The 17,352-nt window shown below is 39.9% G+C and overlaps 2 protein-coding genes across 2 annotated transcripts; one reads left to right on the top strand and one right to left on the bottom strand.

The window, feature by feature from the left end:
- Nucleotides 1-115: 115 nt before the first annotated feature.
- Nucleotides 116-4,808, top strand: DCLRE1C (DNA cross-link repair 1C; the record flags this gene model as incomplete). The annotated part of the gene is made up of 5 exons (XM_009573531.1): nt 116-252; nt 417-471; nt 1,953-2,041; nt 2,901-3,001; nt 3,811-4,808. Coding segments are annotated over 5 exons (1,380 nt in total), but the record flags the coding sequence as incomplete, so codon positions are not given.
- A 4,599-nt stretch (nt 4,809-9,407) lies between these two features.
- On the bottom strand, nt 9,408-17,190 carry SUV39H2 (suppressor of variegation 3-9 homolog 2 (Drosophila); the record flags this gene model as incomplete). Its single annotated transcript, XM_009573520.1, has 6 exons — nt 9,408-9,639; nt 11,128-11,257; nt 12,865-13,011; nt 14,794-15,465; nt 16,623-16,768; nt 17,096-17,190. Coding segments are annotated over 6 exons (1,300 nt in total), but the record flags the coding sequence as incomplete, so codon positions are not given.
- Nucleotides 17,191-17,352: the final 162 nt, after the last annotated feature.

The following is a 17,352-nucleotide window of genomic DNA, read 5'->3' as shown; positions in this document are numbered from 1 at the left end:
CGGCAACCCGGAGTTGGAAGCGAGATGAAAACTTGGTCTGACTAGATACTATATTGCTCAATTTCTGGGCGGAAGAAGGTCAGGATTACACTTAATTTTATATTGCATTTGACAGGATGATGACTGCTTTCGAGGGAACAGACTGCCCTGTGGGATGACTTGCCAAAATGGAACTCCCTTGCACATAATCAGCATCAAACCCTCCACTATGTGGTTTGGAGAAAGGATCAAGAAAACCAATGTAATAGTGAGGTGAGCATCTGGGCCGTGCAGAAACCTGTTGTTTCAGGTGCATATCTTGCCTGACGCTTGTAGAACTGAATCTCAAAATGGATTTTTTAAGAGTAGGTTATGCTTGCCTGTTGACTGAGGATGAAGAGCAGTTACCTAATTTTTGTGCCTCCTCTTTTTTTTAGGACTGGGGAGAGTACATACAGAGCTTGTTTCTCTTTCCACTCTTCATACAGCGAGGTTTGTATACTTCTAGTATTGAGTATACATTGATTGGAAAAAAAAAACAACCCGAAAAAAGCAAAAAAACCCGAGTTTTGCTTATTTTGGAGTGGATGACATGACTTGTCACAATAATAAAAAAAAAATCTTTTCAGTAGTAAGACATAGGGGGATAGGAAGTTCTGGATGCTGAAGACAGAGAAGTCTGTTTTAATATAGCTGCAGAAGAACATGTCAAGGTAGGGCAGGATTACAAGCTTATTTTTTTGTTCTCTCAGAGTATTGGTCACTGCTACAATTGTTTTGACTGCCTTTCTATATTAGATTACTGTGTAACTATGCAATGCTTGAAGCTTGGAATTTTGGTTTTCAATACATTGTTTATCTGCTGTGACTCAGTTTTGGATGGGTTTGCTTTCTTTTCCCTGCCCACACATTTAAACAGCATTTTCTTACGTCGTAGCTGCCGCTGTTACTCCTCTTTCTGTGTTAAAGACTAAAAGGAAATTGATCATGGCAGCACCTTCTCCAGAATCACACACTTTCATGTAATATGACTCGATCCAGTTCTTAAAATACTTCTGTCTCCTAAGAAACTGAACTGAAACTGGATCAGTGCTAACAATTAACCTGTCACAAAGCCTTGCACATACAAAATGGAGATTATTCAGAGCCCTAGGAAGACAGTCCTGTTTTTAAGATCCTGGTTAAGTTTTAATTTGCTCTGCCATGCAGAATTTTAAATGGAGGTACTCCATTTTAAGTGGAGCGTAGTACATACAACGTGGCACCGTTGCTGGCAGAATATGGGGGGTAGTGTACTGTAACAGACTCATACCTCCACATGCAAAAATAGATGGGTCCTACCGGTCCGTAGAGATAGGAGTGTAATCTGTACACTTGCAAGTGTTTTCAGTGCTCAGCCCTGATAAAGCCTCAGCTGGAGTGGAGTGCCCCAAACTGGACACAATTCTTCAAGAAATTTACTGTCTGGAGAGCATCTAGAAGACAACAGAATAAAGCATGGAAAAAGTGATGTGTTTTGTCATATGGGCTTTTATAGTTGACTGAAGGGAGACTTTAAGAAAAGTCTTTGGGGAAGGGAATGCTCTGATCTGCACAACTAGGGACTTGAAGTCTCGTAAAAAAAATGCAGGTCTGAAAAGATCTACAGCAGTAAGAACAGTGAAGCCCTGGATCACTTTCCCTAGGAACAGATTTGTCTAGCCTTTTCTTTCAGAGACAGTGATGGCCTGCGTAGTAGTTGGTAATTGCTGTGAGGTGGTTAGTGAGGCTGAGTTCTCAGCATCCCTTCAGACCTGTTTTCTTGTTACGGAGCTATCCACTTCAACAGAGTTTGGCTCATGGGTCATATTGGTCTTTACATGAGACAACTGGTAGTACTTATTGTGCGTGTGCTTTGATCAGTGCAGCCACTAAGTGAAATTATTAACTGTCGATGTAACTTGTTAACCTGCTGCTCCTTTTCTTCAATTTAGATTAAGGATTTCCTGAGCTATATCCGTCCTGTGAATGTGTATCCCAATGTACTGCCAGTGGGTGGGACAGAAGACAAAGTTATGGAAATGTAAGTGACAAGCAGCTGCTGAATGGAGGTGATCTGATCTCTGTTCTTGTAAGGACAACTCCCCTCCTGAATCCCAGCCGCTCGAGCAGGCCACTGCCTTTTGCTTTACTTGTCTGATAATTCACTTTTTTTTTTTCTATATTCAGTCCTGCAAACTTCAGCTTTCTGAAGAACACTTTGATGTTGTGCTAAGTCTGAGAGTTTGTATTCCACACACTACTTGTATCTATGTATAGAGGCTTTTCTGCTGTTAAACTCGTATTTGAGTGGAATCTGAATACACATTCATCTCACTCCATTCTGTGACCTATTTCTATTTGTCATTGCTACTTCTCGGAACTTTCTTTTAGGGAGAATTTCTCTGGGGCCTTGAACTCCTAGCCTCTGCATAGCATCACAAAGGCGTGAACTCTTGTGCTGTTACAGATGTTGGCAGCTTAGAAAGCGCTCTGATGGAGCAGCAGTGATGTCACTCAGTCTGAACAAAATGAAGACTCGTTTCTTTGTTCCTTTTTATTTTCCTCCTTAATAAGAAAGGAGATACTTTACCATTACTGAACAAAACTGCAGTCAGATTTTGAACCCTGTCATTGTCTTCTCTAAGCAAGGGACTGAAAGTTTCCAAATGGTGTACGTTTTAAGGTAAATACATAGAAATGACAGACGTCTAGCTTTAAGCAGCCTAAGCTCACCAATGGCTTAAGAACTTTTCCCTAGCTATTGCTGCCTTTAACAATTTTACTGCAGTGCCTGTGAAAGGCATGAAGCAGTGTACTTAGATCCAGTTAAAAGATTTACTTTTGCTCCTGAAAGTATCTGCGGAGTTCTAAATAGTAATCGCTTTTCTCATTCACCTCAGATTAAAGCCATTATGCAGGTCGTACAGGAGAAACATGGAACCCAGGTACAGGCCCTTAGGAACACTGAAGAGAGTCCACAAGACAGACTCATCTGATACAGGTAAAGGTTCTGCTGGTGCTACTGTGCCTTAAATGAAAGTCTGAGACTAAGCAAAGGTGCCAAAAGCCATGGTGTTCACCATAGTCTGTTCGTGTTCAAAGCAAAGTTAGAAAGGAGAAATATAAATGAACTTAGGTTTTAGGAGGGTGAGAGAGCACTAATTGTGTAAAAGCGTACTTGTTTGCGATCTTAAAATGTACTTAATGCTTAACAACCCTTTAAGTTTCGGGAAGAGTTCCATTCCACAGTCCTAGACCATCGCTAGTAAAGCTGTTTCTAACAGAACTTTGCTTGCATCACCTCCTGTGTTGTTGGGGACAGAGTGCTATACCAGTGGAATCGCTCTTCTTCATGATCTCACACAGCTGGCTTTTTAGCACCTTGTAGCTTTTTTAATTTATGATGGTAAACGGATGCTGTACAGAGCCTCTGGAAAACCACTTGGGAACTAGAAGACAGCTTTGGGCCTGTGGCATCCTCTCTGGCCATTTCTCAAGTGCCAAGTATGCAAGGGTAATGCAGTCCTGGCAAAACATGTCAGAGGGCTGAACAGTCGTGTCTACCAGGGCTACCTCTGCTCTGCTGTACCTTATATGGAGGATGACAACTAGCAGCTCTCCTCGTAAGGCACTGCGCTAGACAAGGCAAATGCTGTCAATAATGTCCTGCTAACTCTCCATCTGGGTTAAAGAACTTTTTCCTCTCTTCATACTAAATGAATTTTTATTGAAACTTTGCTCTCAACAGTATTTTATCAGAGATCTGAACTTTTCCTAGTGTGGTTTTTTTTCCTGTTCTTTTCTTGACAGATGAAGATGATCTCTTTGATACAGAATTAACTTCCGCAAGGCCTAAGATTCCAAAACAGCAGAGAGAAGAGAGCAGGCCATCCAGCACAGGACAATCTGAAAATGCCAAAGGAAACATCAATGAGAGCACAGAAAGTTACAAAGCAACCACAACTTACACCTCCCCCAAGAGAGACTTCATGGACTGTGAGGAATCAAATGATGATGATGATGATGATGATGATGACGACGAAGAAGAATCTGAAAAAAACGCAGTTCAAGTTCTTTCCCCTGAGCCAGATGCCACTTCCACATCAAATTTCAATGGAGTAACTAGCGACCAACAGGAGTCTAATGCCGACGTCCCTTGCTGGGATGCATTTTTTAAGTGTAACAAACTAGAAGAAAGCTCTGGAAATGAGGACACCTTCCCATCTTCAGCAGATGCTGGCGGGTCCCAGTCGCTCTTCAGTGATTCGGATGGAGTAAGCGACTCGACACACATCTCCTCCCAGAATTCTTCCCAGTCGACACACGTATCGGAGCAGGGGAGCCAGGGCTGGGATAGCCAGATGGACACAGTACTCATTTCCTCCCAAGAGAAAAACGCCTTGGACTTCAGCTGCTTCGGCAAAGGTGGGAGCAGAACAGTTGTTTCTGTATTGCAGGAGACTGCCAGAGACAGTCAGCCTGACAACAGTCGGTGGAAGCCAGCGGGTCAGAACAGATCTTGTGCCGCTGATGCCTGTGACTTGAGAAGCAAAGACTGTGAGAAAGATGCAGAAGCTGGCACTGCTCACGTTCAAGAGGTGCTGGTGGAAGTGAGTGACAACTCCAGGACTCCTGATCTAGAACTGAGGAGGGACTCCCAGAGCTCCTCTGACTTTGAAATTCCCTTGACTCCTGATGCTGAAGCGCCTCGGCCAGATAAACTGCACTCTTTATATAAGAAGCTAGCAGCAGGTGAAAGCATACTCATGAGAAAAAAGTCTCCTGAAGACAGGTATTACTTGACATAATGAAAATAAATACCAAAATTTGTTTATTAAACCCCAAATTATTTTTCTCTTTAGTGCTGATTACTATCTGCAGCTATGCTAATTCATGCAATTTTTTCAGAAATATCTTACTGTCAGAATTAGAAATTTGCAGCCTGTGTAACTTTATTGTTCCTTCCATGAAATACTGAAAAGTATTCTTAGGAGGGGCTGTAAAAGCCTTCTGCCTCCTGAGTTCGGTTCTCCAGGACTGTAAGTAGACAAAAAAGGGACCAGACAAAACTAAGGGTAGAACACTAAATGAAATTTAGTTTCTCTTCATTATGAGCTCTAAGAGTTTGCCTTTGATATATATGTGATCTCAGGTTTTAATAAAATACCACATTTTTAACTGTGGGGAGGAACATGACATCTTTTAGGAACAACCATGCAAACAATGCAATAGTTGTATTTCAACATCAATCCTGAGTATTTGCTGCAGTTATTTTTAAAAACAACTGCAGCACAGATTAGAGAATTACTGAGAAAAGGTTTTTTTTAATCAAATTGTTCTTTTCAAGCCGCCTCTCTTTACACTGAGCAAGTGGTGTCACCCGATTTAACTCCTGAATGAGGTATGATACACCATTGTCTATGGTTTAAATCTAACTCATTGCAAACAACTTGTCATCAGTTGCTCCATGTTTTGGCTTGTTCTGAATCGTTTTTCAGAACCACTTAAAAATAAAATCCTGTGGCATTTGGTTCCAAAGCCACCAGCAGGAACCTGCTCTGGAGGCTAAGTCACAGCAACAGAAGCTATCCTGTTATCCTGGACAGGTGGTTATGTTACTCAAGGCTCTTGTATTACCAAATTTCACCTCCTGCAATGTTCTGTTGACTTCACTGAGTTCAGACCTGTTTAGATTTCTTTTTTAAATCAAGACAATAGACTCTCCATACACGTGTGCCATCATAACTCTTTGCCAAAATTCTTAACCTTCTAAAATGGAAATGTAATTCAGGTTTCTGTTAAGCTGCAGTGCCTACTAAAATGCCTAAACAGCAGAAGTCATCAAAAAATCCATGAGGTTTCCCATCCACGTGGACTTAAGTCCCCGAGAATTAAACAGACCTTTAGTATGGCAGCTTTCCCCTCTATGTCTTCAGTCTTTCTGCCATCTTTAGCGACATGTGAATGTTAAACCAGCCAGCATTCTGCTGTTGGGAACAGTGGCGGGAGGGGGTGGGGGGGGAAGAAGAAAAATTGCTATCGTCTATGTATGGTTTTAAGGATATTGAAGTCCATGTATTTCTCCACTGTCACCTTGCCCGCTCCATTCCAAACATGGGCTATCAATTTGCTTTTTTAGCAAGCTGTCTGCTGTTGTAACTACCTCTGTGAATAAAATCATACAGAGCAGAATTTCTTATGTTGGTTTGTTTCCTTAACTGTACTACACATCTAAGTTCAGGGCTGCATTTACAGTGTGCTTAAATATACAGGAACCAGTCTGCTTTAGACAAGTCGACAGTGTAAATTTATACCAGTTCTTAGCCATAAACTGAATAGGAAACACATGACTTCCTCATGATCGCTCTACTACAGTCCTTACTGTGCCAGAAAACGTGGTACAGGAGAGGAGTTACGAGGTTGCAGTCTTAAAAGCAAATTCTACTGCTACAGCTACAGCTGGTTTTTACAGGCTAAGATTTTTTTTTTTGTTAAGAATGACAACAACAAAAGAAAAACTAAATTTAATTTATTTTATCAAAAACTATAGGAAGATAGCAATACTAGAGATCACACATTATGAAAAGAAAATGTTCCTGAGCTTACAAACTGCATATTCTAATGTACACAGTCCTAAAACATACATTAGAAATAACCAAAAGATTGACTTGACTTGGAGATTAAATAAATAGACAATAGCTTTTCTTACAGGTGATCCTGCAGCTTTAGTTTTGCTACCAAAAAAAAAAAATTAAACCCAGCAAAAACCCAACTGGTGGCCATGATGATGCTAACAGACCACAAAGCAAAACAAAGGCAGAAGCTAGGCTGGTTTAGGCTCCTTAACAAATTGAAAATAGCTTTTTCTCCTTTTCCAATTCGGCAATTTTCCCCCGAACTCATAAAAACAGCAAAAGGAGTTTTAAAAGTGACACAGTGTCCCATTAAGCTAATTCACTGACTGCAATCCAAATGCACTGTGAATACGTAAATATAAAATACTGTTCAAGGCTCTAAATTGGAAACTGGATACATGGGTTTACTTCAAATAAATACAGAATACTGTTACCTCCCAGAACATAAATTAACGGTCCTTTATTTATCGCACAAGAGGTAACACACATATCCTTAACGAACAGCAGTGTTATTCCAATGCTGGTGGTAACACATACTGCCTTGGGAGAGGCAGAGACTGAACTCAAGTACAACTTCTAAGATTTTTATCTTTGAAAATGCATTTACTTGCAATTTTTAAATCAAACTGGGCATGGACACACATAAGACAAAAAGAGTGTCGAACCAGCCCTGTGTCCTCCTGTACAGGAGAGGCCAGAGAAACCAATTTGGTAAGGAATCCATTTCTCGCCGCAGCCACTCTCGCCATCCTGTACCGACAGGCAAGGCTGCAGACTGCAGCGGATTAAGGAGCTGGAGATTGCAGATTCCATCCACGTGGAATGCATCGCTGGATTGGGCTACATGCAAGAGAAAGCACTAATGACTCCAAATGATGCAAGATCATCTAGAGTTTGCTAACATCAAAGCTCCACATTCCACTTCAACTTTATATATTTTAAAAAAAAAAAAAAAAAAATCATTAGAGATGTGGCATGATAAAAATTGACTAGATTCAGCATTTATCCAAGTGTGTGGATACAGGTGTGCGGATACAGGTGTGCCTGGTAATGTACTTTTAAATCTAAGCAAACTTTCTCCTATTCATTAAACAATATAAAGTCTCTATTTCGATGTGTATCTCTTTGTATTGCAGATTACAAAACTTACACAGCACTTTCAATGGCCCACACTCGTCACCCCAACCGTGAAACCGATTTTGGCCAGTAGCATATAAAATTTCACTTTCTGCCAAAGAGCTGGATCTTCAGTGCAAATGCAACTGTGCTTCTTAATGAACAAACAACCTGTATTATCCTTTGAAAGACTCTTTTTGGAGTGCTAGTAATTAACATGAAATTTAAGGCATTTTCTAACAAATTAAGTAAACGGTTACATGCTGGGTACTCGACTTCATTCACCTGAGCCAACAGCTGTGCACCTTATAAAGGTAACTAGCTGACCTATGATACATAGCTAGCATCCATTTATGAAGCATCCATTTATGGAGCAACATTATTCTGCCTGACCTATCAACATTTACATGATTTGTAAGCAATATGCAAGTTTTACAAGCTTTTAATCCATGAAAATAAAGCACTTAAATCATCCCTGGAGGTGGACCTTGGCTGTAACTCCACTCATAACTCAACTGCTCTTCAGTGTTTTTGAAGCCAAGCAAAACTTTGCATACATTACGAACAGATCGAGACAACTTTAAGGTGATCAGGAAAAAAAAAAAACAGAAGACTAGCAGCTGAAGAACAGTACATTTCTGAGCCTTTACATTCGAGAACATCTTACAAATGTCTACAGCGAATGGGTAAACTCATTCCTAGTCTAATTTCACTGACGTTAACATTTTTGCAACAAGAAAGAACAGGCCTAGTATCTTAAAAGTCTGTTGCTAGATAAAAAAAAGTCACAGTATGTAAAAACTTAATCAAAACCAGTTACGAATACAAATCAATTCCCAAGGTATTTTTTCACCTAACAGATAACTGAGCGTATCTCTCTAATGCATCAGCTTTGTTAGACAATGGGCTGCTCTCCCTATTCTTTTGTTATCTATTTCCAAACTGTAGCCAGTAGTTTGTTTCAGCAATGACTGCCAAATTTCTGCAATGAAAACAAACAGTGTATGTTACTACCGATAACCCGGTATTTACAAATTCTCTGTAGAGCTGCAGATCTCCTATAGCATCCTAACTAAAAATCAGAACATAAAAATTGAAAAAAAAAAATCTATTTGTAAAACTTCTAAATAACATATCATCAGCTAAAAACGTTAGAGACCTTGATCTTACATCTGGAATCTGCCAAAACCAATTGCTTTACTTGCGTGGAGTTCAATAGACATTTTACAATTTGCGTTCCTGTGGACCTTCATTTAGACACAGTCTGATGGCTGTCCTTAATCCTTCACCCCGGTGCCATAAACGTTATTGCTAATCTCTTGAAGTTTTTCTTTATCCAACAAAAAAGCAAAAGAACTGCCAGCTATGATTTAGGATTCAAATCAAATGCCTCCAGACTCTTCAAGGTATAGAAAATACGTAACATCACTTCATCCCACTTGAAATCAGTTCCTAAAAGGCGTACGGCTGTAAGCTCACACTCAAATATTCAAATAAAGGTACATTTTAAAGAGTTTTCTTAGCATACATTTTACCGCTTCCTAAATAACAGTTCTAGAAAAAATCAATTTTTAATCCCCGTTATCAGTTTTGTATTTGCCTGAAACATTACATCTCTCTCTTTGGCCAATGCCATTTCAATTACCAATGTAATGCCTTGTTTTCACTGTATTTATTTACATTAGATGTAGGAATACTTGAATAGACGTGTGAAAGAAGAGTCTTCTTAAAACACATTTAAAAGAGAACAAAGTATTTGTGACTTTGGATACCCGAACTCAGTTGAGATAACCTCTGCAACACACAGCTCCGCATTTACAGACAGTTCTGATCCTCTTTCTGGATGGGCTAAGACCATCAGCAGAGTCTGAAGTCAGATCTATTGAACCTGTGACACAGATAAACACAAATAAGCAAGTTTTAAAAGACAGACTGAAACTGTGCTAGGTATTCAAATGGCTTCAAAAAGCCTTCTAACACCCCAGTTCTTCAAAGAACTGTGTGTGAAGCAATACTCAAATTCTACCGACACCCAGGTTACAACTACTTATACAACACCTAGCATACGTATCAGGATCCAAAGCTCAACACACTCGAGCCTCGTACCCTCAGGTCTGTATCCGTACTGGTCAGCTGAGACTGCAGCCTGCCTTCAACGTTAGTGTCACGGACACCACAAAAAAAGAGGCGTCTTAAGGATTTAAATAAGATCAATTTGTCAGCACTTAAAGAGAACTTCTACAAGAATGAGGTACAGCTCTGGAGTATAGGGATGCTTCTCTGAAAACCAGTGGGCCAACAATGCATCGCTGTTGCGGATAAATGGTTTGCATGCAAAGTTTGACACACACAACCCCCCTGCCAGCGAACTTCAAGAATTTTTTATTGTACTGGAAAAAAAATGAAGTCACAGAATGGTTTGGGTTGGAAGGGACCTTTAAAGACCACCTCGTCCAACCCCCAACGTGGGCAGAGACGTCTTTCACCAGATCAGCTTGCTCAAAGCCCCGCACAACCTGGCCTTGAACACTGAATGGAAGATCAACTATCAAAGAATCATCAAACAGCCCAAGTTGGAAGGGACCTCAAAAGATCATCTGGTACAACCTTTTGTGGGAAAGGGAGCCTGGACAAGATTATCTAGCACCCTGTCCCATCGCATCTTGAAAACCTCCAGTGATGGGGACTTCACCATGTCCCTGGAGAGGTTGTTCCAGTGAGTGATGGTTCTCACAGTACAAAATGTCTTTCTTACTTCCCAAAGAGCTGATAGCATCTCACTAGGAACTTTGTTTCCTGAAGTCTCTGCATAATGATCAATGTATCCAACCCAGCAAAACAATAGTGAACTTTGTTCTGTCCTTCTTCTTCCTTCCTAAACATCTGCACTGTAGGACCTACATCCACAACTGAGGCCTACAGACACCAGAATCCAAAGACAAACCTATGGTGCCTTAGATCACTCAGCTGTTACAACTGCCTTTATCGCTAGCAGATTACTTAGAAAGTAGTTTACCTGAAATGCCATGTAAATGCCTTTGAATAAAGGAAAGCTTTTCTAAATGGTATCCTGACCATTCTTTTGAGCGTTCTTGTGACAAATCTTCAAAATAATTTGCCTTGCCAGATGCTCCAACCACAAGCCCTTGCTGTGAGCTAGGAGCGCTGAAGGAGGTAACGCCCTAGAGGTGCACACAAAAGCTTCTGGGCGCGCTCTGTCTGCGCTACACGTCAATGAGCGACGTCTGTTCTGGAATCCACAGAGCTGTGTTAGGGAGATGCAGTGCCTGACCTGAAATGCTAACATCAGTCAGGCTGCAACAAAACCCACCGGTGCCCCAAACCTCCCGCGAGCACAGCTGTAAAATCCGCAGACCTTTCATCTGATAGTCAAAGGTTAGCTCTTCTCCAGCCTTGATGGTTCGTGTAGAAAACAGCGCTATTCGAGGAAGACGCAAGTCGAGGTTATCAATAAACACATTGAAGACTTGAAGATTTGGATCACACTGTAAGGCAAAAATTAACATAGTTTCTGTTAAGAAAAATGCACAGTAAGTTTCACTGAAGTGTTTAAGTAAACAAAGGTCACAGGAAAGAACGAACTGCTTCTTCTCTCAGTGACAGAAGTCCAAAATTAAGTTATCTTCTGAAATCAACAAATTACCTTCTTGAAATAGCATTAAAGGAGAACACTCCTAGCTTAGAGTTGAGTCCTTTCAAGAAGGCAACCTTTACACAGTACGTGGATTACACTAATATGCAACAGCCTATTAAAAAAAAATATGGTACCTTCAAAAGATGACAACAAAAAAGATGACAAAGCAATCAAAACTACATTCAGAGGTTAAGATTTACCTACAAAACCCACAAAAAGAACTAAAATTGAAAGGAAAGATACGAAAAACAACCTAGCGTTTCAAGCCACACACACTCACTATTCTGTATTTAGGTTTAAGCACTGCTTCCAGGCTAGAAATAGTATTTTCATATTACGAATAAACTTCTATTTTCAATTGCTAACCTGCTTGGCTTCTGAATTATCTGCTGTGGTCTGGGTGGGAGGGGGTGGGTCAAGGAAACTAAGCAGGAACTAGAAACCACTTTATCATTTTTTCTGTATTAAGTGTCAGAAGTCAGTAGCGACTGAGGCAGTTTGTTAAAGCCTGCACACCTTTTTGCTCTCTAACAGTAAAATATATCCCACATTAAAGAATCAGAAGTGAAGTTAGACATTTAACTTTACACCGAAGTGTGAGAATACTTCACTCCCATTTCCGAAAGTGAAGAGCAAAATTGGCTGTATCTAAAACTCTTCTTCATCCTCCCTTGCAAGGCTGCATGAAATACAAACGCCATCAGCTCACAAATTGGAAGACATGAATTTACTGTATTTGTAGAACACTGACTGCATACCTCACAAACATTACATCAGTAAGAAATAATAATTTTTAGTTCAGGAATGATACATAATTCCTTTACAGATGCAGTTCAGCCTTCTTGCTTTAGGTACTTCAGTTGAACAGAAAACAAAACACTACAAAAATTTCCTGTTTAAAATTTACTTTCGAATTCTCTGGCAAGTTTAGATTTTATATAAGGAGGGAAAAAGGTATCTACAGGGGAGAAATACCAAAGAAAGCATAGGAATTTTCATTTTTTCCTCTACCAATGTTTGAAGAATGACATTCGACATAAACCCCCATCCTGCCCTGCTACAAAATACTGCATCAATTCCTATTGTCTTTGACTCTCCACTAACTTTATTAAGTACTTCTCGTGTGTTAGGTCTTTTAGTTACTTGGAAAAAACCACACCCAAACCACCCTATTTTGGTTGTCTAGAACCAGTGGATTCAGTGACAACCCCAGTCCTACCAGATGCCCACTTCAGCAGCATCTCATTCCCAGATTTTTGTAAGCAGTCCTACTCCGAGTAAAGCTAAATATTCCGTTCTATGTATTATGTCATCTAACTGACTGGACTATGCTGGCATGAAACAAACTGCTCCAGAAAAACTGTGAATATGGTAAGAAAATATTTACAGCAGGAAAAGATATTTCTGGCACAATTAGGATAATCCTCCAAATTCTTAGTATATAAAACAAGGTCTTACGCTGTGATTCACAAAGTGGGACACATTTCCATATCGAGCTGCATCTACTGTAAACTCATCTGAGTCATAGTCCAAATCAAACAAGTATGTATTTCCCTGGTTGTCATAAAGCTGGCCTCGTCTCTCTGCTTCCTCACTTGTAATCACCTAAAGAAAGAGAAAAAAAGAAACCTGCATCATATTATTAACTATTACTAAATTAAAACAAAAATCACAATCAAATTAGAAAAAAAACTTTACTTAGTAAAAAATACCACATTCGCTTTTTGATGTTGAAATAGCATTCCATCTCTACTGAATAAAGAATACATACATACAGCTAAACTAGTTAGTGACTGAGGCTTCTCTGGATGTAATTTGTCTACAGCTGACACACAGCACTATCTTGTCTCAGGAAAAAAAATACCAGCACCTTCTGTTAAGAGTTCTGATGATGACAGATACAGTCAATCGTTTATACTTGAAGTTTCTATACACACAATTTTTTCATTAGACTCAGAGAGCCTTGTTTACTTGACGTAAAATAAAGTTTCAATTTTCTCCCTTCACACAGACGAAGATCAACAGGTATCAGTCTTTACAACCCAGCCACATTTACAGTCCAGTACTCATCTCCTCCCTTCCCTAGAAGCATCTCTTCCTGCTATTTTTGACTGCAATGAGAGATCCTATTCATGACAGCTTTGACAGATACATCACTTCACAAAGCTGAATCTATGCAATTAGGTTAGCATGTATCAGCGCAAGGTAGAAATCCAGAAACTCCCCAAAGAAAAAGAACTACAGTCACTTTTGACAGAACCAACAGCTTAAACAACTTCATCTGCAGCCTGTTAAATGTATTCTGTTGTGCAGACTCAGCAATCACAATTTGGCAGCAAGACAGGTATGAGATGTGGTGGAATTGGACAATAAAACCCTCTCAAATCTTTCTGACAGATCAGATTTGAGAACTTATTCAGCAGTAGGGAATAAGTAAATTCTTTTTTTTCCTTTAAGCAACAAAATCACATTATCATCTTTCTGCATCAAACCTTCAACAGAGATATTTTGAGTGACTGACCTCTCGTACACTTACGAGAAAGGTATGTAGTTAGAATATTGAAAGGTACGAACATGAGAAGTTAGAAGATTTGGGGCAGAAAGGATGGAGGAAATACAATAAAGACCATAAACATTTGTACAAAGGGACAGAAGGAATTATTTTGAGTCAGCTTAGTAGCAAGGCAGATTTGTAGCAGAAATACACAACAGACTGGATCAGAGAGGCCGTCAGGAGCTACTGATGTAAAGAGCCCTGAAGCAGAGCAGAGGCTGAACCAGATAAACACAAAGCAATACAAAATCTCAAGAGTAACTCAAGGTCTGTATTTTATAACATGAGAGTTCTGTTTGAAATAGTATGAGATTGCGTAAACAGATAATGTCCGCACTGCAAGTCTTATTCTTGATGTTAATCAAAAGTAATAAATATGTTTGGAAATACTACCTTGAAAGTTCAGACAAAACAGAAAAGGGACTGACAGACTGGGTGGGGAGTTCAGTAACAACTGTGCCTGGGGGACAGCAAAAACTACAATAATAAAGATGGTCGGGGAAGAATGAAGAATACGACTGCTGTGAAAGAAAACAAGGACTTGCTTTTAGAAATACTACTAGGGCATTTATCTAAAATAACTGTTTAGCGACACACAGGGTAAGTATTCTCTTTACATTCAACCTTTTACAATTGCTCTGGAATAGAGGACGTTCTGGACAATATATTTTTTCTGTCATCTAGAATGCCTATTGTATTCCTCTACTCAAAAGCAGACTTATCTATTATACAGTAGAAGTCAAGAAATGTTAAAACTGAGAGAAAGCTCATCAAGATTTTCTCCAACATTTCCCTTATCGTAAATAATTCATCTATATGAGATAAATACATACCTCTCCAACATACTCCATCACAAAACTGTTGGTTTTAATTTTCTGGAGGGTTTTTACTCCCCAACCACGGCCATTGTTAGTTCTGAAGATGCAAAGAGAATACGGTGTACCTTTCTGTACTATCCTATTGGGGCAGTCAGGCCCACACCTACAAAACGAATTGCATTCATAGATGGGCAAGCCGGGCTGGATTTTCAACTTCTTTCGTTTATTGTAAGCCAAAATAAATCCAGCCTCCTTTGGACAGCACTTCTCAGCAGGGCAGTCAGTGCATTCACAACCAGTCGTTATTCCATTTATTACATTTATTCCCGGAGCAGGTTTATACTCATTAATGTAGTAGAAGTCTAAAGGAGGGCCTTCAAGATCCACAGTGTTTTCTACTAGAATCATTGCTTTATGATTCTTTTTCCTGTTGAGTTCTTCTTTCCATCTCTGCAGAGCTATTCTTTGCTTAGCCTTCTTTACAATGTAATCTGCAACCGCAGGTTTCAAAGCTTTAACATGGTTTCTCACTTTCAGTGCTTTGCCTTCTCTCACCCGAGACAAGTATTCATTCTTGTCACTAAGAAAGTTTTGAAGAAGCAATGGGCATTTCAGATTTTTCTGAGGTTCCCAAGTATTTGAAGATTCTGGCCATCCTTTCCATTTCACAAGATAGTATTCTGTGCCCTTGAAATACAGAAACAGATACAGATTTAGCCACATTTCACTTTGCTGAAATCCAGCATCACAGAGTACACAGACAAACACAAAAGAGCTCTGGAGTTAAGAAACAGCATACAGTGCAGAAGGTCTTGATGTCCCCATAACAATTAGAATCGGGGAGAAAGAGAAAAATCAAGTTTTCTGTTTGCAAATTAATGTATAGCACAAATTTGGATACTTTACATATCATCTCTAGAGGCAAAGAAATAAACAGCTGGGATGAACTCTGATCACTAACGTTATACCTGGAAGAGGCTAGTTTGTTAAGGCCGTTAAGTAAGCTATACTAACTAGTTGCATGACTCATATGCACAAGCAAATTAATGTATAGCACAATTTTGGATACTTTACATATCATCTCTAGGGGCAAAGAAATAAACAGCTGGGATGAACTCTGATCGCTAACGTTATACCTGGAGGAGGCTAATTTGTTAAGGCCGTTAAGTAAGTTATACTAACTAGTTGCATGACTCATATGCACAAGCAGAATGTAGTCGTATCACATATGGAACAAAAAAATAATTCTAAACTTACTGAAAAAATCTACAAAAACCACTATTTGTCATATCAACTATCCTCCCAAAGGAGTAATCCATTCAAAACACATAACATTGTATTTATAATCAAGCACTATACATTTTGTACTTATTTTAAAAAGGCCAAATAACTGTAACAAGGCCAAATCCTGAGACTGAATTTCACTGGCACGATCAAGCCGTAGGAATCCAGTTGCAGCACGTGGCCCTAACTCTTCATCAAACAGACTACAACAGTCAAGAGAGAAATATAGACTGTTACCTGCAAATAAAGTAGAAGCTTAATACATACCAAGCTACAACCTAAAAGCATCAGCATTTTGCTTAACTTCTAGATACGCAAAGGCGAAACATTTCATATTCTAACATCTCTGTAATTTCAGAAAAAGACCTTCCTTCAACATACCGAAAGCAGTCGTTATACCGCTTTCTGTTTACAGTTCGAAGTTTAAAAGATACTTCATTCGACGTCAGCAAGAGCTTTGTCCTCACAGCCTGCTACTTTATATTATCAGCAAAACTACCTTTGGCTCGCTTCCAAATTTCAGCTGAAAGAGTGATCAAATTGGTCTGTGTTTCTCTTACCTCTTCTACCTTGTAGTCACACAAATATTCCACCTCATAACTCTTTAGATTCCTGTTGGTGATTCCAATGGATTTACATCTGAGATTTTCCTTCCTACATAATTCTTGGAGGGTCTCAAGTGAAGCTAGACATGGCACATACCAAGCTACAATAAGAAAATTGGTAAAGAATCCTATTTAATGTCTCGGCTAAATTGAAATCATTACGCCTTATCCCAAAGTCCCCACATAATCATTTGTGATAGCAGTCCACGAGTCTCTTGTACAACTACAGTGTCTCACGGAGTCAAACTCAACCCTTCTCTAACGGGTAACGTGAAACACGTCAATGACTCCCTCCCTGCACCTTTATTCTGTACAGTACGTACATTTATAAACACCAACAAGTATTTTGGAGGGCAGGGACTTCCACAGGTGAAAGCTGCACTAAGAACCGAATCATTTTCCTGCAATTACAGCATCCCGTAACTGACCTACGGCGACAAGGAAACCTCCGTTCTTTAGTAAGACCGCCAAGTATCTGTAGTTAGTCAAGCGGAATCGAGCACTTGCGATGCAGCCATGGTGACTGGACGAGGAAAGAAAGATCCACAGCGCTCTTCCAGAAGGATCGCGGGTGCCTCGTCAGCCAGGCGGAGTTAAAGGGACGCGACGCTCCGCAGAGCGGCACGGCAAGAGTGCCGGCTCCCGCCAGCGCCCGGGACACGCCGCCGCGGCGGGGACGGGGGTG

This window comes from Fulmarus glacialis, unplaced genomic scaffold, assembly GCF_000690835.1.
Source record: "Fulmarus glacialis isolate BGI_N327 unplaced genomic scaffold, ASM69083v1 scaffold7690, whole genome shotgun sequence".
Lineage (NCBI taxonomy): Eukaryota > Metazoa > Chordata > Aves > Procellariiformes > Procellariidae > Fulmarus > Fulmarus glacialis.
This window is presented reverse-complemented; position numbering and strand designations above follow the sequence as displayed.